This window comes from Salarias fasciatus, chromosome 2 (assembly GCF_902148845.1).
Source record: "Salarias fasciatus chromosome 2, fSalaFa1.1, whole genome shotgun sequence".
Taxonomy (NCBI): domain Eukaryota; kingdom Metazoa; phylum Chordata; class Actinopteri; order Blenniiformes; family Blenniidae; genus Salarias; species Salarias fasciatus.
Genome location: NC_043746.1, coordinates 30,977,379 through 31,001,070, shown reverse-complemented (window position 1 = coordinate 31,001,070; position 23,692 = coordinate 30,977,379). Strand labels below are relative to the sequence as shown.

At 44.9% G+C, this 23,692-nt stretch overlaps 1 protein-coding gene across 2 annotated transcripts; it reads left to right on the top strand.

The window, feature by feature from the left end:
- Positions 1-715: 715 nt before the first annotated feature.
- Positions 716-14,584, top strand: LOC115405365 (nucleophosmin-like). 2 transcript variants are annotated; one of them, XM_030114934.1, is made up of 11 exons: positions 716-790; positions 1,534-1,616; positions 2,493-2,612; positions 2,742-2,835; positions 3,018-3,109; positions 3,389-3,444; positions 3,550-3,613; positions 7,749-7,847; positions 12,462-12,551; positions 12,625-12,699; positions 12,900-14,584. In XM_030114934.1, exons 1-11 carry the CDS (start codon positions 742-744, stop codon positions 12,951-12,953), a joined length of 876 nt encoding a protein of 291 aa, XP_029970794.1. In that variant the 5' UTR covers positions 716-741; the 3' UTR covers positions 12,954-14,584. The 2 variants fall into 2 exon arrangements, with proteins under 2 accessions (XP_029970794.1, XP_029970801.1); XM_030114941.1 differs by lacking the exon at positions 7,749-7,847.
- The last annotated feature ends 9,108 nt before the right edge of the window (positions 14,585-23,692 follow it).

Sequence of the window (23,692 nt, the reverse complement as noted above, 5' to 3'; positions counted from 1 at the left end):
GAAAGATTATTGAGGAATTAGGGAAATGTGGGCTCTCAAAGTAATACTCCCGAGAGAGTGTTTCTCAACTTTTTATCTCCGATCTTATCCTGTTCAGAAGGTCGTCATTCTCTGCGTGTTCTTCATATTTATGTGTCTGTCTGTTTATCTGTCTGGCTTAAAACCTGCAGCACACACATGAGGATACTTCTGAGACATTTTGAAGGATGATTAAAACATTATGACTACGTTATGAAGCATTTCCCACATAAATTGTGTGAATTTTCCTCTCACATTTATCACAAATACCTTCAGTATTATAATAATTAATGCTATTATAATTTTATCTTTAACTCCGCCCTGTTAGTATTGTTTTTTTAATCACATCTTTTCTGTACTAATATGAGGCATTGCAAATAAAAAAAAAGTTAATTAAATTACCTATTCAATTTTATCATGTGTGATTTGAAATGTAACTTTTGTTTTCTATTTATATTGTGAATAATTCTGCTGTGGGATCAATAAAATATATCTTTTTTTTTTTTATTCTATTCTGTTCTACTGCTTGCCGACGTCTGTATTATCATAATGTGTATTCCCACACCGCCATCTAGCGGCCATTTAGTGGAAACCATATTTCTGTTTATCCCGCCCATCCTTCATTCTCATTGGCTAAATGTTTCTGTGACGTGTCAGCTCTCCATTGGCCTAATCGAGTGTCGGTCGCCGCAGTTGACGGAAGTGTGACCACCCATTTCAAAGATGGAGGACGGAACGTCAGCTTTGGGCAGACCGCAGATGTATTTGTTCGGTGAGCCCGTCTCTTCCGATTAAACTCACTTTTCGATGTTCGCACAGTCACGTTCAGCGCCGTGTTTCATGGATAAATAGGCTGTGGGCACGATGAAGGTGGATAATCGGCGCGCGAGCAGCTCAACACTGCGCGCCTTTTGTTAGCTAGCTGCACCAGTCCGATATCACTGCACATTAACCCACGTTAAAACATCACGTTTATGCACTTTTATTGGAGATAGGATCAGATTTATGTGTTCTCCACAAGCACTACGATGATAATAAGTTAGTAGTTGAGCTGAGAGGAGGAACGAGAGAGGTCAGATTGATGTTTATATGCATTTATTTATACAATATGACTACACATTTATACGGTCTAACATTATATCTGCACAGATTCATACGATATACACATTTAAACAGATTCATACTGTAAAACTACATCACTATACATCACAATAACATCAGATTTACACATTACACATGACATGTATGTTCTCCAGAAATACTATTGCTATTAAAACTAACGAATTGAGCTGAGAGGAGGAAATGTCAGGTGTATCCATATTTATACAATAAAACTACACATTTATACAGATTTACATGATATAACATCACATTTATACTGATTTAAACAGTATAACATCACATTTATACATAGTTATAAGATGTAACTACACATCTCAGAGTTATACAACATAACTTGACGTTTCTGTGTTGTCCACCAACACTGTGAGGATTTAAACGGTGTGTTTTCTTCAGGTTGTACCCTGACATCGGACAAACGGGAGTCCAAGGTGGACGTAGAGGACGATGATACGGAGCAGCAGCTGTCGCTCAAAGCAGTAAGCAGCCTTAAAACTATGCTTATCCTGCGGCTGAACTGTGGTTATCTACTCTAGACTCTAGTCTAGAAATGTACTTCTTATTGACTTAAGCAGTAAGGAACTTGACTGTCACCGACAGCTATACAGCTGTACAGCGGATTTAAACTGTCTTCTCCTCTACAGTGTGACAGACACAGAGAGAATAATGCCCAGCTTACACAAATTAACAAGAGGAGACATCAGTGTTACAATAAGAAGCTATACAGAGGTCAGAGTTCAGGGGAGGTTAAACGTTTCCACAATAAATGAACAGTAAATGTCACCAAAGCAGATAAAGTGGACTCATGCACCACCTAGTGGTGCTGTGCAGTACTGCTGAGCAGGAGTGAAGTGTTCAGTGGTGTTATTTATTCACTGCTGTGATTATTCATTAATGTCTGACTTGGAAGATCATTTGAGGACTTGAGGAATCATTCACTAGACTGCAGAGAGAACCTGTGTGACGGGGTCAAAGTGCTCCTGGACAGTGGTGGCCCACCCTGAGAGAGGAGGGGGCCACGTGAACAGTGTTGCCGTTCGACTACTGGGCTTCCTCCTTCAAAGAGAGAAGAAAGTCATCAGGAGTTACAGCAACACACACTTGTCAAAACATGAAGCTTCCTGAGCTGTATTTCAACTCCTGAAAATCCTCTAAAGGCAGGACAAAATCTGGACTGAGTCTTTAAACTTAGAGCCGACTCAGGCACACATGTCCTCCTTCAGCTGAATCCAGATCCAGCAGGTTCCTCTGAATGAGATGAAAACAGTGAATTTCTACCCAGAAACAGCATCGTTTGCTGAGACTCGTCTTCAGGTGGCGTTGAAGGTGACAGATTTCCCGGCGGTGTCTTCCAGGTGTGTCTTGGAGCCGATGCAGAGGATAAGTTCCACATGGTGGAGGTGGAAGGACTGACTTTCGACGGGAAGACCACCAAAGTGCCTCTGGTCGCCCTGAGACCGTCTGTGCTGCCGTCTGTGAGTCAACAGCTGCACTTCCTGTGCTCTGAGTTCAGAACCGTCTGAAGCAGTCTGTCCTGGTCTCTGTGCTCTCTGTTCTGAACCAGTCTGTCCTGGTCTCTGTGCTCTCCTTTGTTTATTGATCAGATGACTCTGGGCGGGTTCGAGATCACGCCTCCGGTCACCTTCCGTCTTCAGGCCGGATCCGGACCGGTTCACATCAGTGGACAGCATTTTGTCAGTGAGTATCAATACCTTGATTGGTAAAAATGTTTCATTAATCAGTGTACTTCCACTTTGGGAGCATCTCCCCATTAGAAATGTATCAAAGTAAACATTTCCTGAGCCAAATGGAAAGTCCTGCATCTCCAGGACTGAGATGATCTCCTGTTAATCTGGACTAAAGCCAGGGTTCCTCTGCAGGTGTGAAAGAGTCCGATGATGAAGAAGAGGAAAACAACACATCTCCGGTGAAACGACCTTCCAGCCTGATGTCGGGGAAAAAGCTTCCCATGGTAATCAGATTACTTTACCCTTCCTAGAGTTTCACAGAAAAAAAGTTTTTTAGTGACGTTCTGATCCGTCTCAGTGACATCAGGACCGTTTGACCCACTGAAGAAGACAAGGAAAAGCTGAGTCAGCGGCTCACAGCGTGTCCTCTCAGAGGGACATGCTGTCTTCATGCTGTCTTCATGAAACCTGAGCTGAAGCTGAGACTCTCTGGTCTCCCTGGTCTCTCCAGGCGGCGCTCCATCAACCCTGACAGCGTTTCTGACTTTTCTTGTTTCCTACAGAAGAAACTGAAGATGGAGTCCGATGATGAGGAAGACGACAGCGATGATGACGACAAGTAGGCTTTTCTTTATTCGAACTTTAAACTCATGGTGCCTGCACAGGAAGCTGGTTTGGGTTTTGGGACCCGGTCACGCTGACAGACGTCTCTCTGTCTTTATAGTGACGACGACAGCAACGGAAACGAAGCCAAGCCCCAGAAAGGCTCTGGGAAAACGCTCCAGAGAGTAAGTCTGGGTTTCAGTTCTCTAAAACGGCGATGATGGGGGCAGGGTACAGGCGTCTTCCTGCAGGGGGCGCTACAGCTTCTCTATGAACAGGAGCTATAATATATAGAGATATGGACAATAAGTTTTAGTGCAACAGAATGAGTGGACAATAAAGTGTCCAGGATTGATTGTGAGGGTTATAAAGTCACCTTGATTGCAGGATCTAATGTCCAGGGTTATTTCAGATATTCTACACAGTAGAATTGTACAGTCTGACAGCGGCGGGGATGGAGGACCTGCTCTGTCCTGCATGAGGGTGTCTCAGTCGGCTGAGCTCCTCTACTGTCCGGTGCAGTGGCTGAGAGCTGCTGTCCATCATGGACGTGAGGTTGGCCAACATCCTCCCTTCACCCAGAGTCCAGTGGGCAGCCCAGGACCGAGCTGGCCCTCCGGTCCCTGCTCCTGATGTCTTCAGCATGTATTCATGATGATGAGAGCATTGTGCGTTTGCTGCGTGTCAGAGTTGTCAATACACTGAGTGTGGTGACATGGTATTTTTAATTCTGAATTGGTTCATTCTGAATTAAGTAATTCAGAATTATATTCATGGGCTTGGAGTTTTCATGGGAAAAATGAAGAATTAAATCCCCTCTCACGTCAGGGTCTGCGAAGCGTTTTGATTGGACGTGGCGGCCGTGACGTGCTGACGTCTCCCGGAAGTAAACAGCGTTTTTCTCTTCTTTCTTGCTCGATAAACTTTGAAACTCTGAATAAAGTTTTCAGGTGTTTAGAGCTGAATTAGGGTTTATTCAGATTATAGAAGAATAAAAAGTCCCATATAAAGTAAACGTATGGATTGTATTTATTTTTTATGTTTGCTGGTCAAGTAATCTAAAAGTAATCTGGTACATTACTTTATTTCAGTCATTAGAGTAAGTTACCGATTCCATTTTTAGACAGGTAACTTGTAATTGTACCGGATTTAAAGTAACCCACCCGGGTTTTGGGTGTGTTTTCACATGACGACGGTGCTGAGAGTCAAAGAAAACACAAGTTTTTGCGACCTGTTCCCAAGGTGGAACTTTCTGGAAACACTGTTGCTGCACATTCGCTCCAGGGCCGCAGTAAACAGTCGCTCTGCACATGCTCGGTAGATGGACAATGACAGGAGTGCTTTCCTCCAGAGTGCCATGACTCTGATAGTGCAGACAATACTTGTCCTGGTCCTGGTCCCGGTCCTGGCTCTGGTCCTGGTCCTGGTCCCGGTCCTGGCTCTGGTCCTGGTCCTGGTCCACGGTCTCCTTCATCTTCTCCAGTGGAGCAGTGCTGGCTGGCCACCAGGTGTCAGGGCCGCTGCTCAGTCTCTTCCCTCTCTTCAGGCTTGCGAGAGGAATTTGTCAGCGTCTGCCCGCTTCCTCCGTGTTCCCACCTCGTCATTTAGCCCTCCACAGACGCCGTCGTGGCGTGGCAACAGTCGATGTGAGCCGGCCCGACCCATCGCTGCACCCTCTGACCGTCCGGCTCTTCGCATGAGACCAAACATGAAGCCTCTTCATCCTGCTCGCTCATGTCCCCACCTGTTTTCCAGGAGCAAAACACAGGGTCTGCCTGGTGTAATGATCGCATTTCTCCTCTGTAATCTGCTTGAATTCTCACCGTCTCACACACATACTCACACACACACACACACACACACATACACACACACACACACACACACACGCAGTGTACATGCTTATTTGACTGCGTGCATGCACACAGTCTGTAGACATTAACAGTACATCTCTAATGCATGAAACATATCTGCAGAGGAGTAAATGCTGCGTACAGTTACACACACACACACTCACACACACACACACACACACACTTCAGTTATGGGAAACATCTTCAGCTCTCTCTCTGAAAGGCTGCATATCTTTGTCCCTCAGTCATCCCACTGTTAATATGATTGCTCCTTTTTATCGTTCTCATGCTATTTTAGCTGTGCACCTGGCTCTCTCCTTTGAACACTTGTTTTTGCGTGTTACCACAATCGCTCGCAAGCGTGCGTGCGTGTGTGTGTGTGTGTGTGCGTGTGCCTCATTTGTACGACGATGTCTGTTTGTGATTTCTTTTTTTTTTTCCTTCTTCTTCTTCTTAAGCACGCTATCCCAGTGCGAACTGTGCCAGGCGAAAGATCAAAGCGGGGCAGATGCACATACCTGCGACGTGATCGCCGATGCGCCCCTCGGGGTTACACGACAGCTGAGAATTTCTGTCACCTGTTCATTGGTTTTGTTGTCTTCCACTGTTCTGCCGCTCCGCTCGCTTCTCTCCCATCCCTGATCTCAGTCCGTCTCTGCAGCGCCGCCGATGCCTCGTCTCGTTTGATCATGAAAAGTTCAAGAAAGGAGAGCTGGGAACATTTAGAGTTACAGGACAGAGTTGAATGTCAGGCTTCAGTAGTTTAAGGTACTTTAGGTCCTGGATCATCAGGTTTCTACCATTAAACAGTGTTTTCAGGACCTGGATCGTCAGGTTTCTCTGGTTAAACAGAGTTTTTAGGTTATTGATAGTCAGTTTTCTACAGTTAAACAGTGTTTTTAGGTCCTGGATTGTCGGTTTTCTACAGTTAAACAGTGTTTTAGGTCCTGGATCGTCGGTTTTCTATAGTGAAGGTGTTTTTAGGTCCTGGATCGTCAGTTTTCTACTGTTAACATTTCAGAGATTGACGCTGAACTTCGTATCAAGCTCTCTTTTTTGTTTGGCTCATTAAATTAGTTTTGCAAATCTGGTCTTTGGCCTTCTGGCGGTGTTCTTGAGCTCTTCATTTGAAGCTTTTTGCTGCATTTTGCCAGAGATTGTTCAGACGGATGAAACTTTACACTGAAAAAGAAACTGCTGGTTTGAGTGCTCAGATAGTAGAATGTAAAAACCAATGAAGCTCCTTGAAACTCAGCTTCAGCTGGTTGACTCTGGAACTTTCAGAGGTCAGAGCTTCTTGTGGTGAACTTTGGAGAGTTTTGCACGTGGTGTGCAGCCGAGCAGCCGTTGAGCCTCAATAAGAGAAGAAGGTAAACATTAAGCGGAATTACAAGAGAGCAATTGAGGCTGTTTATTTGTTAATTATGTGCAGTTAGGTGTTAAAGTAGTCACATAAACAGGCGACTAGCAGACAGGTGTCTAATTTTTGTGGTGGATGTGAGTACTTGTGCTCCTTGATCATGTCTCCATTCGAATGCCACATGAAGTGCATCACCCAACACAAGCCGCTGCTTGTACTTCAGCTCCGCTTGCTGATTGCTGTGCAGCCTGTGTTCTGGGAGAAACTCCTGCTGGACGGTTTCCTGATCTTCCGTCTCGCCTGGCATTGTGTCTGTTGATTCTCTGCTCCTCGGTAATGGCTCCGTCCATTAGAGGAATGTTCTTCACAGCGCTACGCGTCTGAGGTCCGTCGTCAGACCGGAGACTTCAGGGTCTGCTGTAGAAGAAAAGAATCGCAGAAATAAGATCATAACAGCCCCTGCGGAGTGTTTGAGTGTCCCGGCGCAGTGGTGTTTCACAGACATCGCATGGTTAATTGCCTTGTGGTCCATTCCAAGCTGAATACAAATGATTACATTGCAAAAAACAAAAAAAAACACAAGAAGAAGAAAGGGTTGGAGCTCAGGAAGTGCACGTGTTTGCCTCGGCTATTACAAGGTAATTACAGCAGTGACTGACAGAAATGGAAGGCTAACAATGACAGGATGTCAGGACGCCTCACAGAGTTTGGATGAACGGCTATGAAGACCTTCGGGGAACGCGTGAATTAATACATCCAGCAGTGATCTGCAGCTCTCACAAAGCCCCGGTTTGATCAGAGAAAACATCCACAGTTTGCTCATTTTCTGAACGGAAACAACTGAATGACACGAATTAGCAGCAGATCAATGAGATGGCCTATAAATGAAAGTTTCTCTGAATTAAAGAAGATGAAAGGTTTGGGAGTAAATCCCATCCCACTGTTCATCACAGAAACACGGCTGAACGTCGGTGAACAGAAGAGCGAGCGCCCCCATATGTCAGTTATAACCTGTCGATATCTGTCTGTTGATCAGCTCCGAGTTTCTGTTCAGATCACCAGAACCTTTTCCTGCTTCTGACTCTGGACCTTGTTGGTTTCCTTCAGAGCTCCGAGTCTTCGGCCAAAAAGTCCAGACAGACTCCCGGGAAGCAGAACGGCCCGGCGGGGAAGCCATCGGGATCAGCGGGCCAGCCGCAGGTCAAGGTGAGGAGACGGCGATAAAACTCGACACGTAGAGTTTGACTCCAGTGAGACCCGGCAGAAGAGGCTGTGAGAACCTGCTCCGTTCGGGGGTTCAGAGCACTTCCAGCAGCGTCCGGCCTCCAGGTGATCCCGAGCGCCGACGCCAGACGGAGCCTGAGCGCTATCGGCCGAGCGGGGTAATTGTTTGCATTGATTGTCATTAAAGCCTTTGCGGGGAAAGCGCTGGGAGGGCCTCGCCATTCCACAGCGCAGGAATGTGATAAATGCACGTTGCAATTAGCTCAACCTGATAGTTAATTTCTCAGGTGGAATGTTCCTGGACGGCCCAAGCTTGAACTCTGTCTGTGTTTAAGCAAACACACCTGACCTCTAAAGGGGCTTTCCCGGGGCCAGGTTTAAACCCGCGACCCCTCGGCTTGACCCCCACGTCTTGGGTTGCAGCCGGCTTTGATGCTCCTCGCCCCCCCGCGGCTCACACGCATATCAGGAAAGGACAAATTGGCCAGCTCCTCTGCAAGTTTACACTTCTCCCTAAAAGGCCCAGATTACAGATAAATCCTATTGTCCGGCCCACAATGGCGACAGAAACGCCGCTTTGACAAGACTCTGCAGGCCGCACGGCGAAGACGGAGAGAGGCTGGGATCTCCTCAGGAACTCACCTGCATGTAGAGGAAGTGTGGCAGCTGACATGTGGCTCCCATCATACATCAGGCTGTTTTCTCACGGTCGACACAAACAGGGACTGCAGGTATCAGAGCGAGAAAGCTCTATTGATCCTCCCGGGGAAGGGATTTCTCTCCAGCTGTCCACCTTAAGCAACAGGAAGTGGAACCTGCAAACCCAAGTCTGCTTCTCTGATGACTGAGATCAGAATCATGAGTGTTTCAGACACTTGAACCTTCTTGATCCTGAGATCTTTACTCGGCATTAAGTTTAATTCCAAATAAACCGGCGGGTTTATTCTCAGTGAGTGTGGTTACACGGGTGTTTGTAAATCAGAATTGGTTTATTCTGAACAAAGCAGTTCAGAGTTATATTCATAATCTTAGTGTTTACATGGGGAAAAATGGAGGATTAAATAATCTTTAACGCCGGGGGGCTGTGAAGCGTTCTGATTGGACGGGGCGGCCGTGACATATTGACGTCTCCTGAAAGTAAACAAAGGTTTTTGCCGGCGATTTTTCTCTTCTTTCTCTCTCAATTAACTTTGATGCTAAAGCTTTGTTTTGCTCCTGTTGTATAAATCCCATAAATCCTATAAACCGTCTCTGTACGAGTCCAACCGCGGGCCGCCATCTTGGAATATTGCATCATCACAACTACCGGCACTTCTATCCAATGTGTAACCGGTTACACATGACGTCATAGATTTGTCTTTTTCTATTGCAGTTGTGCTATATGACCAGTAGAGGGCTCTGTCTCCATCGAAATACCCTGCCTCATAATCCCATTAAGTCCAAAACATTCCTCTAGTTATCAGACATAAGGGCCGTTTCAGCTGTTAAGTTGATGATATGTTCACTAAGTGTCTTGTCACATTTCTTTGATTTGTTTTATATAAAATCCCACATATTAGCTTTTGAACTGCTAGCGGTAGCTCGCTAGCGAGCGTTAGCATTGATGCTAGCAGCAGTGTCTCTCCCTCCAGCTTGTTGGGGTGTTTCCATGGCGGCTGGTCTCTCGTAGACCCCGTACTGCTGCTGTAAACCAGCTTTTCCTGACACAGCCTCCACCCTGCAGCAGCTCCAGTTAGAGAAGCTAAACACAGCGCTCCGCTCGCTGTTAGCTGCCTTCCCGTCCACAAGTCAACTTGAAAACAACACTGACTGTAGGTTTTTTTTTTTAAAACGTGAACATCGCTCCGCATGTATCTATACTGTATGTAGCCTGGCATGCCAGACTGACTTCATGTGTTCCACACATATAAAGACATTTCCCCGTGTTTCCCCATGTATCCCTGAGCGTGGAGAGACAGTCTGGCGTGCCGGGCTATACTGGATGTGGATAACCGCACTAGAGGGAACATGCCACGCCTTATTTACATATAATCCCGCTCCTGAAGGAGAATAAACTGGACGGTTTATTCAGATTTTAAAAAAATTCGGAACAAAGTTTTCAAGGTGTTCACATGGTCATTTTCCAGCAGAATAAAGCTTTATTCTGATTAGACAGGATTAAATTGTCTCATGTAAACGCATTGAGTCAAGGCAGAATTTTGAGTCCAAATGGCAATCTGACTCAATCTGAGGCAATCTGAGGCTATTTGAGGCTGGGATTGAGTCAGATTTTGTCAGATTCCCTTAGATTACCTAAGATTACCTCAGATTGAATCATTGCCTCCCATTACCTTGATTACCTTGGATTGATTCGGGTTGCCTCAGATTGCTTTGGATTGATCAGATTTACACTGGATTGATTCAGATTACTTCAAATTACCTCAGATTACCTCGGACTGCCTCAGATTGCCTCAGTGCTGGTTGGCTCCGGTGAGTTCTGCAGTCTGTTGAAGTGCTGATGAGCTTCATCCAGCGGAGCCTCATCGCTCCAGTTGAGATTCCTAACCTTTGAACTGCTCCCATTCCCACTCTGCTCCCTGACAACCGTTGCCGTCGGCGACCTCCTCACACCCCTCACTTCCTGAACACACCTTCTCCCAATTGCTCTCATTAGCAGCGTTTGATGTCTGGCGCTGCCTGCGCTTCCAGATGCCCCTGAGGAACGAGGAAGCGGGCGTGGATGTCTGTTTCTTCCCTTCCTAAATGCCAGTGACTGGTCGTTAGCCGGGGCCCGTCAGATGTGCTGCCAGCACCGCCGTGCGCCACGAGAACCCGCTAACTCCGACTCGTTCTGATTCCGAAGCGCCTTCGTCCCGCAGCTGGCGTGTTTTGATTGACGGCCGCGGAGCCGCCGATGCCTCGGAGCGCACGCCACGGTCGTAAAGCCGCCCGGCTCCTCAGCCCGATCCCAGAAGGCGGTGACTCATCGTGACGTGCGCCGCGGCAGGTGCCGGTCCTCTTCATGTGTTTGATGGCTTTGCGGTTCGGACGTGAGCGTGCGTGTGCACGTCCGGGGTCTCGGGGTGAGTCACGGCTCCCGGCGGCCTGGACGTCTCTGCAGACACCGGCCTCGCAGCGTGTCATTCCAACAAAATGACAATTGCTATGCTATCCCCGGACTGGATGAGCAAAAGGTGTCGCAACCATGTGTTTGCTGAGGATTGAAGGCGAGAGGCTGCATCAGATGATAGCGTGCTTGTGATTAAGTTCCACGTCTCAGGGCATCTGTAATCAGCGTCTGGCCCAGATGAAAAAGCTCGCTGGCTTAGTGTGTTTATCAGCTGTTTCAGGTCCACAGCTGTCCTCTGGAAGTGGAGAGCTGCCCGTAAATAATAAATACGTAGAGCGTTTGTCTGGCTGCGAGCCAGAGGAATTTTTTTTGTGGTGTGTCGTGTTTGCATCATGGTTTTTTGTCGGTTGTGTGTCTTTTGATCCCTCCTATTAAACACAGATCAGGGACAAGGACACGGACCGGTTTTTGACTTTGGGAGAAAACTGATTTTTCTGAAGAGGATTCAGTGACTGAACCGTTTCAGATCGATCGTTTAATGACTGTATCCCTTTAACTGTCTGACGTGGTTTTGAGAAGACTGGTTGTGACAGAAATCATCCAGAAAGTTCCCCGGCTCAACCTCCAGACCACTCTAAGACCCCGAGTCTCTGCGGTGTCTGGTCTGAGGGACCAGTCCTGGTCCGCCGGCCAGACGTTTTGGCAGTAGGAAGTGGGTGATTTGAGGCAGTGTGGATTAGAAGTGTCGTCCTGACAGAACATGTTGTTTCCAGTAGAATCTGGACCAGATCGGTCGTCCTGAGGTGGAAATCGGCACAAACTGATCGGCAGAGTGATTTGTGGACGACTACATGTAGTTATTTGTAACCTGTGGGTGAGAATCTGTTGCAGGTTTTGCTCCTGCTGTCTTTCCAAAGCGTGTCTGGCGATCAATGAAACCCTACAATTTCCCCGGATTCCTCCCCGGCTCCACGTGTAGCGACAGGCTCGGCGGCTTGTGTAACACACCGCCACAGCGCGCGGCGTGTGTGTCGGGATGGTGTCACCTCCGGGTCTCTGCAGCCACCTCAACACACCTGAACAGCTCAGTCCGTCGTTTCCCCAGAAGAAGAAGGTGAACACGCACAGGAAGTGCTTTCTTATCCGCAGTCTTTCATTTGAAATCAGCTGAGTTCAGACGGCTGCACTTTGACCTCTCGGTGTCGGAGTTTTCCAGCAGCGTCGAGAGCGTCTGATGAGGAGTGGGCGAGGATTGCTCATCGGGGATCAGGGCTTGCCCTCTCCTGCTTGCAAACAATAAAAAGATAATTTGTACCTGATGTATTTGTAAAGAGAGATGTTGTAATTAGGCTAGAATTTGTTGTCCCTGCTGACGCTTTCATCTCCGTCCAGCTGGTCTGGCCACGCCAAGCCTGTAAACACAGACCCAGACTAAATGGGTCACGACAGGCCGGAGAGCGGAGCGGCCTGCCGGGCGGGCGCCGCGGCCCGCCGTCTCCGCGCATTTCATATACCGATCAGAGTTTCTCCTCTGGCTGATTCTCCAGACGCCCGGCCCAGTTAAAACCAAAAGCCCGGCCGGACCGTCCAAGTCTGTGAGCGACGTTCGGCTCAAGCTGTCAGCAGCGGCCAAGGAGGTGAGGCCGCCGCCTCGTCCCACCTGAATCCGTCCCAGGTAGCATCTGTTCTAACCCCTGTCTGTCTCTCCAGGGGAAACCTCTACCCAAGACGGAGCAGAAGTTTGAGAATTATGTCCGCAGCTCATTTAAGATCTCAGACAAATCAGTAAGTCATCGTACTTATTCCTTACTTTAAATACCGACGAAAGCTGGAATTGTTTTAATCTGGGGTGTGACGAGATCTTGCAAGATTACAGGCGCAATAAGTAAGAAAGCCCTCGCCACTCCCCAGCAGCCCCGTGTAATCGCCGTGTGTCCTCCTGTCCAGCAGGGCTGACCGTGTCTCTCCCCGTCTCTCCCCCTCAGGTCATCAAGGATCTCTGGAGTTTTGTTCAAACGCTGAAGACTGAGAAGAAGTAGCGGCTGCACACGAAGCATTTGTATGTTTTGCATCCTGCGAGACGTCTAAAGGCACACTCGGTCAGATGTCCTCCTCGGCCTCGGCCCGTCGGCCTCAGCTGTCACCACCGCAGCCACTTCCTGCAGAGAGGAGGGGGAATCTGCTCCTCCGCTGAATGTGCCTTTAAACGTCCACCGTAGAGCTAGAGGATTCAGACTCCCGTTTTGTGTGAATTTGAACCGGTTGCTTGTTTTTCCAGCATCTTTTATTTTCTTATTGTAGTTTTACTTCCGTTCTTGAGTAGACCTTAGATGTACGACGTTCTTTCTCTTGTCTTTTTTTTTTTTTTTTTTTTAACTGAGCAGTAAATCAAGTGTTATCAGTTCGACGTGAAAGGAAGAGCCAGTCGTGTTAATTGAGCAGTTCTACATCAGAAACGTGTTCTTGCGTCCCTGAACCGGAGCGTTATCGTCTTTTAAAAGCTTCCTGAACACATGTGCCCATCCCTCCGTACGAGCCGCCTGCCAGCGGCACACATCATGGATTCATATCAGGACCATTAACACCTGTTACGAGAGCAAAAGGTATTCATTAGACCGGCTGCAGCTGAAAATCATCTGGAGAACCGGCCCGCAGGATCACGAGCTCCATAAAAGCGGCACAGATGCCGCGGCCGCGTCCTCTTCCCAACACATTAGGCATCACATCCAGAAAGCCGTAAACAAGGTGAACACATTAATTCCAGGAGTGTCTTTACGAGCTGGCTCCGTCCTCCACCGGCGCACTAAACAGATTAGAGGCGTGTGATGAAGGCGGCGCGGCGTCATCGTCAGGTAGACGTCGGAGCGAGCGACGTCACCCTGACTGGAACCACATGGAGGACTCTCCTCTAATTGGTTGCACTCATGTATATCAGTGCGCTGATGATAAAAAGCTCGCCGCCGCTCTGAGCTCTCAACGTGTTTATGGTGCTGTAGAAAGCCTGCAAGCAGCTGAGCAGCACCGTTAACCCATCGCTGTCCGGACCCGGACCCGGACCCGGACCCGGACCCGGACCCGGACCTGGACCTGGACCCGGCTCTACACGGGTCCCAGCCTTTATTTCAAGTCACTGTAAAGTTTCTGCTCCTTTTTACTTCCAGTATTTTCAAACGTGTTTTTTATTTTTTTCCAATGTGAATAAACTCCTTGCTTTTGTTGGAAGGTGCGGCAGCTAAACTATTAAAGTTAACAGTTCTGTTTATTCTCTCCTGTGCAGCTCGTGTCCTGTTTGTCACCCTGATTAAAGACATCTGTTTTGTTTGTTTGCTTCAGATGTTATTCTAACATGAATCGTTGAAAATATCACTATAAAACGTCTTAACTCATCTAGATTGAGATGTTGTGAGATCAGATTGAAGAGATTCTGTGGTTTATCCGGCTTCATTGATCCAGAACCTGCAGATCGTCCTGCGTTTTTCACCCTGTCTGCTTTAATCTGGGACTGACTCATTTAAACTGACGGCACATGTTCCCTCAAAACGTTTCCTCTCAGTCATGAATAAATGTGTTAAGGTGTTTTATCCGTCCAAACATTCAAGGCTGCCGATGGTGAATATCAGTGCTTTCTTTCCTTTGGGTTGCTGACATGAATAAAATGCTCCTCTCTGGTTTCGAGTGAGTGTTTCCCTCATTCTGTTCTCGGCGGTTCCTTCCTGACGGTTCTAAATGGCGCCACGTTCTTGAAGATCGTGTCTTTGTGGGATGAGACCATGAAAAGTTTTCCTGGATGATTAAAGTTTGCAGAAATAAGAGATTTGGTTTAATAACAGTTGATCTACTCTAGGGCTGGGTACCATTAGATATTTTTCGGGTACAAGTACTTTTTCGATGCCTCACGTACGGTACCGGTTCCTGAACGGTACTTTTTCGGTACCTGCCTTCACGGCGCACAGACGACGCCATGGCTGCATTTGCACTTCATGCCACTAGGTGTGCTGTTTGCATGTTCAACCTTATTTTACACAGACACCACAGAGGAAGAAGGGCGCTGCAGCTGCTGTAGGCTCTCTGAAAACAACAGTCAAGCAAGAGCAAGAGTCTGAAGGGTCTGCGCTTGGTGAGTTTCTAACAGGAGAAGACGTTTTCGCGTGTCTTTGCGTGTAGAGAAGCTAAAGCTAAAGAGCTAAAGCTAGCCGACATATTTGTTTTGAAGCGCTGATTGGTTGAAGTAGCTGTCAGTCAAAGTCCACAGGGGGAGAGGCGGGATTTTCAGTGAAACAGAGTGTTTTCTCTTCCGGGTTTCAGAATTAGCCCCAGAAAGTCTTTTACTTAACACAAAATGACTTTTCCTTAGCGCCAAAAATAAACTATTACCATGTTAATGCCATTTCTAGGGTTTGGACCAGCTAAAAAAGCATGAGACAGCCCCTTTAAGAACCGAAACTGATACCCGTACGCACATCTCTTGTTCGGTACCAGTATATGCCGAAGTTTTTCGGTCGGTACCACTGAGGTACCGTTAAACGGTACCCAGCCCTCGTCTCCACTGACCTCTGACCTTTGTCTCAGTTGATGTCCAACAAGAACCTGAACTTGCCTCAAAAGGAGAGTCAACCACTGCCGATGGATCATGTGGTACATGGACACAACACTCTGAGCTCTGCTGCTCATCCCACAGATGCACGTCCGGCCCGTCAGTGTCCTTTAGACCAGCGCTGGGGACAATATGTTTACATCACCTTCACTTTACCCCAGGTGAAAATGTGCAGCGTTCCTTTGCATCTCATTAGCTTCCAGTCAATTAATGTTAAATCTTTAACTAAAGCATTTAAACCATTGACTACAGCATTAAAACCACTAACTACATCAACAAAATCATTAACTACAACATTAAAACCATGAACTACATCATGAAAAACCATTACAGGAACCAACCATGAATACATTTAAGTCAGTTTTTCCACTTTGATCACTTTGAGCCGAAATCATGCAAGCTGGACTGTGACTTTGGTACTTTGCGGATATTTCACCAAAAACTGCTCAAACTGTGACTGTTGAAGCATATCTATGATGGATCTACAATGTATAAACATGTACATATGTAATTATACTGTCACATGCATGCCATTACACTTTAAAACGTATGTAATTACGCTGTAACACGCATGTAATCACAATAATGCATGAACTTACTCTTTAAAATGCATATAATTACACTAACATGACAGGTTAGTTTTACCCTACTATTGATGTGTTGTTGCAATAGTAATCCTTTGAAACGCATGTAATTACATTGTAACACATATGTAATTATATTACCACATGAAATCACTTTAAAATGAATGTAATTACGCAGTAACACGCATGTAATTACACTGTAACGCGCATGTAATTACACTTTGAAACCATGTAATTATGTTGTAATACGCATATAATTACACTCACATGTAATTACACTGTAACACACATGTAATTACACTTTAAAACGCATGTAATTACACTGCAACACGCATGTAATTACACTCATGCATGAAATTACTCTTTAAAATGAATGTAATTACACTAACGCTCATGTAATTACTCTTTGGAATACATGTAATTACGCTGTAACACATAATTGCGCTAGTGCATAAAATTACTTTTTGAAATTCATATAATTACACTAACGCGCATGTAATTACTCTTGGAAATGCATGTAATTATGCTGTAACCCGCAAGTAATTACATTATTGCATGAAATCACACTTTAAAACAAATGTAATTATGCTGTAACATGCATGTAATCACACTAACGCATGAAATTACATTTTGAAACACATAATTATGCCGTAACACGCATGTAATTACACTCACGCATGAAATTACTCTTTAAAACACATGTAATTACACTGTAACGCGCATGTAATTACACTTTGAAACCATGTAATTATGTTGTAATATGCATATAATTACACTCACATACATGTAATTACACTGTAAGGCGCATGTAATTACACTTTGAAACACATGTAATTACGCTGCAACACGCATGTAATTACACTCACGCATGAAATTACTCTTTAAAACACATGTAATTACACTGTAATGCGCATGTAATTACACTTTGAAACATGTAATTATGCTGTAACGTGCATGTAATTTCACTTTGAAACCAGGCAATTATGTTGTAATATGCATATAATTACACTCACACATACATGTAATTACACTGTAATGCGCATGTAATTACACTTTGAAACACGTGTAATTACACTGTAACGCGCATGTAATTACACTTTGAAACCATGTAATTATGTTGTAATATGCATATAATTACACTCACACATACATGTAATTACACTGTAATGCGCATGTAATTACACTTTGAAACACATGTAATTATGCTGTAACACGCATGTAATTACACTCACACATACATGTAATTACACTGTAAGGCGCATGTAATTACACTTTGAAACACATATAATTACGCTGTAACACATAATTGCACTAGTGCATAAAATTACTTTTTAAAATGCATATAATTACACTAACGCGCATGTAATTACTCTTGGAAATGCATGTAATTATGCGGTAACATGCAAGTAATTACATTATTGCATGAAATCACACTTTAAAACGAATGTAATTATGCTGTAACACGCATGTAATCACACTACCACATGAAATTACACTTTGAAACATGTAATGACGCTGTAACACGCATATAATTACACCAGTGCATGAAAATACTCTTTAAAATGCATAAAATTACACTAACGCGCATGTAATTACACTTTGAAACGCATGTAATTATGCTGTAACACGCACGTAATCATACTAATGCTTGAAATTACACTTGAAAACGTTTTCATGTCTGTTTTACGCGCTTTTGTTAAATCTTGTGCAGCGGCAGTTCCTCGCGCTGCCCGGGAACTTCTTCTGGTTGCTCCCTCTGTCGCAGACATGCCTGCCTCGCACACTCAGACTTATTGGAAAACAAACACACTCAGACATGCTGCTTTCAGCTCAGTGCAGCGAACTCACTTACGCTCACTTCTATGAGAGGAGGTGCCACTCCTCTTTATTTTTCAGTTACCAAACGGAAATTAGCACCAATCAACACATCATGCAAAGATCGTCTATTGCAACACAGCGACAGATATCGCACCAACAGCTTTTATCCTTGTAATCCCGTATGAGTGCCGTAAAGCAGGTTTGTTCTCGCGAGATGTAGTTCGCTCCTCTGAAATTGCAAGCGCTGTTTTCAGGACACAGACCCCGGGGGAAGTGGAGGGACAGGCGAATCACTGTGACAAGTCTTTGTTTACCCCCACAGGGATTCTGAAACACATTTATTGAGGTAAAAAAAGTTGCATAGTTCTGCTTTAAACCATGAACTACAGCAATAAAACCACTAATTACATGAACAAAAACATTCACTACAGCATTAAAACAATTAACTACAGGATTGATTAGTCTAATGAGAGGCAATGAGCTGCTCCGTCCTTTTATGGACTCTAACTTTACATTTTATTGTCTCCAGAAAGAGACGTTGGCTTCCATATCGATTCCCCACCGTGGAGTCAAAGAAAGACTCAGACTCATGAAAGACTCTTCATTCATCAGATGCTTTGTGTTTTCTCCACTGGGTGGCGCTGAACACTCCCCTCCAGAGACTCGCTCCTTAATGGTATTTGTTGATGAAGGCCTCTACCTGGAGTGTGAGTCAGGCGTTACTTCACCGCCAGCTGAGCGCTTTTTGCCCCGAGCCTCCAGGAAGTGAGGCGCAGCGGCGGGATGACGCACAGCTTCCAGCTCGCTGAGGAGACGGTGGAGACAATCTGTACCCCCAGTGGCTGGAGCCCAGTCCAGGGTCTGACTGCACCAGCCAGGAGGCACACACACACACACACACACACACACACACACACACACACCCTTCACAAAAAACAGCAACAGAAACCCAGAATGTTGAGCTGTTCTCTTCTGGACCTGTGGATTCCAACGTTCCGTGACATTCCGATCCTCAAACAAATACATCTGGAGAGAGAACCGTTCGAGACAGAGAAAAAATAATTGAGCATTGTGAGCACCACAGAGAAAATACCTACATTTTGATGTTTAATTTGTTAAGATTGAGCCAGAGGTGGGGGTTTTGACCAGCCACATTACAACTTTGGAAGACCAACAAAAGAAGTTGAACTCTCAGCTCAAACAGAAGGACGTCAGACTGAAAGACAAGGAGCAGCAGATTCAAGCCTTGCAAAACAGTCTGAAGTCTCAAATGGACGAGACTAAGAGGCTGAAGAAGCTGCTGGAAGTCCAGTGGTGTGAGCTGGAGGAGCAGCGGGATCACCTGGCCGGCTGTGAGACCAACTCTCCCTCCCTGGAAGAAGAGGCGCATCGGCTCAGAGCTGCCTTAGAAATGGAGGAGGCAGCGGCAGAGAATCTGAGAAAGCAGCTTCAAGACAAGACGGACGAGGTCACAGCCGTCAGGACCGACCTGGAGAGTCTGAAGGTCACTCAGCTGCAGGAGGCAGAAAGAGAGAGATCTGCCCTGCAGTCTGAGTACCAGCAGACAGTCAACCAGCTCAGGTCAGAGGTCGTCACCCTGAACCAGGAAGTCTGCTCACTCCAGCAAGCCCTTGAAAATTCCATCCAGGAGCGGCAGGTGGAGAGAGAGCAGACGGCTGCAGCAATGAGAGCTCAGGACGAGGAGACCCGGAACAAGCTGAGTCTCCTCACCGACAAGATCTCCACCCTGACTGAAGAGAACGCTCACTCTGTGGCGACGCTCCAAAGGCTGAGGGCCGAAATGATCCAGACTGAGGCCGAGTTGACCAAAAATTGTGACGTCCTCCAAAAAGTGCTGCGGGCTGAGACCCTGGCCAAAGAGGAACTGCTGGAACAGTCCACAAAGGCAGAAGAGGCCTTCTTCACTCAGGAGGAGAGATGGATGGACCAGTTCAACAACACCACTGCAGAAATCCAGCATTTCCTCCAGAGGATCTCTGAACTGGACCGGCTGGCCTCCATGACGGACAGACAGAAGGCCAAGACGAAGAAAGCAGAGAAGAAAGCCAGAAAAGAAGCTGCCAAACAGGAGGAGAAAGACAGGAAGAAGAGGAAGGTTTTGGGGGGATACGATGACCCGAAGCATTCACCCAGCATTCTGTGAAATGCCTCATCATCTTTTGCACATGTGATGGAAAGTTAAAATGTGTTCAGAAGGAACACAAAAAGTCATTTTAAGTTCATTTAAGTTGACTAGAAGCAGCAAAGCTGTAATTTGAGTTAACTCTGTTAGGAGAACTGATGTATTTCAGTTAAAATCTCTTCTCTGATGTTAAAAAAAGAGTTGAAATGAGAGGAACACAGATGGCATTTTTAGAAAAATAACATCCTTATTTGTACATGTAGAAATAAATAACAATGAAAAACACACTGAATAGTGTATGAACGTTTGATCATTAAAAAAATTTTGCAAAAAAAAAACTTGACAGAAAACCTTCCAAATAATACTTCTGAATGCATTAAATTTAACACTAAATAAACATTTCTGGCTTAAACTTTGAGCAACTACTTTAAATTTAACACTGGAAATGTGAATGATACATTTTGCCCAAATAAATGTTAGCGTCCAAAGAATCACAATTCATAATTATACTTGGAACCTAAAAAAAGGTACATTAAAGGAAAAAAGTGTCCATTTAAGATGCAAAACAATAAAGTTCTCAATCAAAAAAAAAGTTCACTGTATATCTGCATCAAAAAGTCCCTCTTTAAAGTGCAGCATAAAACAAACAAAAAAAGGAGGGTCACTCAAACTCCCTTCAACCCTTCACTGAGGCGTCTCTGACCTTCAGATCATGTATTTTGGAGGATGTTCTTTTGTTCGCATCCTTCTGGTTAAGGAAGATCTTCTGAAATGCCTCGTGGGTGTACTTCAGCTTCTTTGGGTAACATAGTTCCAGGGCATAGACGAGGCCCGTAAGGTTCAGCTGGCACAAGCCTGAGCGACGCTGGAAATCCCAGAAAGTACCTCAGCTCCCTCTATGGCAATTCCAACTTGCGTCTGGCCTTCACTTCCTCCTTTGCTCACCACAAAGATGTTGAGAACAAATGTTGTGATGGCATCCTGGACATCCACAGCATCATCGTCATCATCATCATCATTTACCTGTAAAATACGGTTCTGTAAAAAACAGAACCAACATTATCAATGAAAGGATGCACACATTTCTTTGTCAAATGTTTTATCAGCCAGGGGAAGCAGGTGACTTTTTTCACTGTATTGACTAACAGTAAAACACCATAAATAAAACAGTCCCTGTGAATCTACACCGATATATTTCACCTACAGTAAACATCTTTGTGTGTGGTTGTTGTGTTCCGTTCTAGCCACAGAACATTGTGTTTCCTATTGAGACTCGGTGCACTTTGAGTAGTTCCAGCAGCTTTAGGAAGGCCCTATTGGAATGTTACAGACAGAATCTAAAAGATCCAGTGGAGCGAAGATCTACTGAGAGTCTGATGCAGAGAATATCAGGAGCAGTGGGATCGCCTGATGTTGTTCCTCAGCTGACTGGAATCAGTCATCTGGGCCTGTATATAAAGGACTGCTAATCCATGGCTCAGTTGGCTAACTGTTGTGAGATGGTCAACACCTTCAGTTGGTTTGTGTTTTGTTTTTTTCCCTTGAAATTGTTCAGTTATCTGTGTGGTGACACAAACTGTGTAGTTTGGTCCATTTGTTTTGTGATCTATCTGTTTTGATGGACGCGGGAATAGTTCTTGTCACAGTCACCTTTAAGAACTTAGTGGTCATTTTTTGGAGGAATTGTTTTTGTGCGCTAGTGTTTGTTACTTTTCCAATCTGCAACCCTGTTCTTCGGGTTATGGTTTTCGGCAAAACATAAAAGTTGTGCGTATGTGTTAATTTTCATAAATTAAAACACTTACAGGTGATTTAGAACCTGAAGACATAGAATTACTTCTACCTTTAGCTATTCTAATATTCAATATTTTGTTTCAAACAGACGGGGCTTCAAATCAGAAGTAATGAGAGAAGCATATCATATTTACCTGGTAGTCCCTCATTAAATCCTCCATCTTCTCTCCAAGATAGAGAACGAGGACCCTGATTACTGCTTGTCTTCAGGACCCAATGCTGTTGTCCTACAGCAAATTAGATATGAAATAATGTTATGTGCATATATCATATAGCTCCAACATGAACTCATTTGTGAATAGTTCTCAGTACATGCCTCATTTAACATGCCAAAGGTTGTATCAAGTTTCGTTCCCACAGCTCCCTCCTTCCTCCTCTACAAGCTCAACCGTTTCGGTGAGCACCGATCCAAGCAATGGCTTCAGTGTGATCCTCCGAAATTCCTCTCCAATCTAAGAAAGACCAAGACGGAACATGGAAACAATCATCACCACACAGAAATAATTCCAGAAAAACAGGGAAAGAAGACAAGTAACAACACTGAAGGCAACACAGTGGTTTCAAATAGGGATGAGCGGGTACACCACTATCTGTATCGGTTTACCCAGAGGGGGCGTGGCCTAAACAGGAAGTGGACGTGGTTTAGCTGGAAATGGGGTGGGGCAGAAGTTGATACACTATTTTAAGTCTGAAATTGATATGGATTGCTCAGAAGTTGCTATATTTATTGTTTATTTCAAAACTATTTACAGAACAGTCTCAATGATGCAATGTTTTACTTGTTTGTTTTAGTCAGAACATGAATATTTTTTAGTTATATAAATGATTATTTATTCACACAACAGCCTCAGAACTAAGATCTGAGTATTTTTAAGTGTATGAAAGGATTTATATAACAGCTTCATGAATGAGATGTGTTGTTTTTGATCACAATAGTAATCAAACTATTTACAGAAAGTGCATGAATTTATAGAATGCATGGAGTAAGAGATTCTGAACAAGCCACGCAAGAGTTGTCATAATTCTCAAAGTCAAAGTAATATATATATATATATATATATATATATATATATATATATATATATATATATATATACACATACATATATATATGCAAAAAAAAAAAAAAAATATATATATATATACATATATATATATATATATATATATATATATTTTTTTTTTTTTTTGCATTCTTTCCCAGCTTAAAATTAAACAATGTTGTTTAAGATGTGTGTGCATGTGTGTATGACTAAGTCACGGTGAGCGGGACAGACGCTGTTCTACTGACCATATAGTCCTTTGCTGCTTTTCAGATCTCCATTTACTTTAATGAAGACTAGTTCTTCCACATGGCCAGGGTCTATAGGCGTGCACGCTGTGGACTGACCACATTTCAGTGGTCCAGTGCAAATCTCTCATTTTTTTCTTTCAGACAGCACAGAATGTTGCTGGCTGTGTGCTCGACGTCCAGCACACCAACATTTAGCAGACCAGGTTTCATCTGCGCTGATGATTCCCCTGGACGTTCACACCGGTGCCCAGTCAAACAGAGGTAAGCATGGGCATCGTGGCTGCTGGTCCAGAGATCGGTGGTGAGGTTGATAACCCCTCCATCAGCTGCCTTGAGTGACTGGACCAGCTCTCCTCTCATCGCCTCATACAACTCAGGCCCTGCAGTCCTACTGAAATGGAGCCTTGACGGAATCTGACGCCTGGGTTCTGAAAAGGCAACGAGAGAGTTGAAACCTCTCCTCTCCAGCGCAGAAAAAGGCTCAAGAGATGATGATGTTGTATCGTAATGTTTTGGATCTCTACCTCTGCATATTTTGGACTTGCAAAGCT

What these genes read in the sequence shown, in the direction of transcription:
- LOC115405365 (XM_030114934.1), top strand. Translation starts at nt 742, where the DNA reads ATGGAGGACGGAACGTCAGCTTTGGGCAGACCGCAGATGTATTTGTTC. An exon ending in CAGTGGACAGCATTTTGTCA is followed by an intron (nt 2,836 to 3,017) that starts GTGAGTATCAAT and finishes GTTCCTCTGCAG; the next exon opens with GTGTGAAAGAGTCCGATGAT. An exon ending in CGGGCCAGCCGCAGGTCAAG is followed by an intron (nt 7,848 to 12,461) that starts GTGAGGAGACGG and finishes CTGATTCTCCAG; the next exon opens with ACGCCCGGCCCAGTTAAAAC.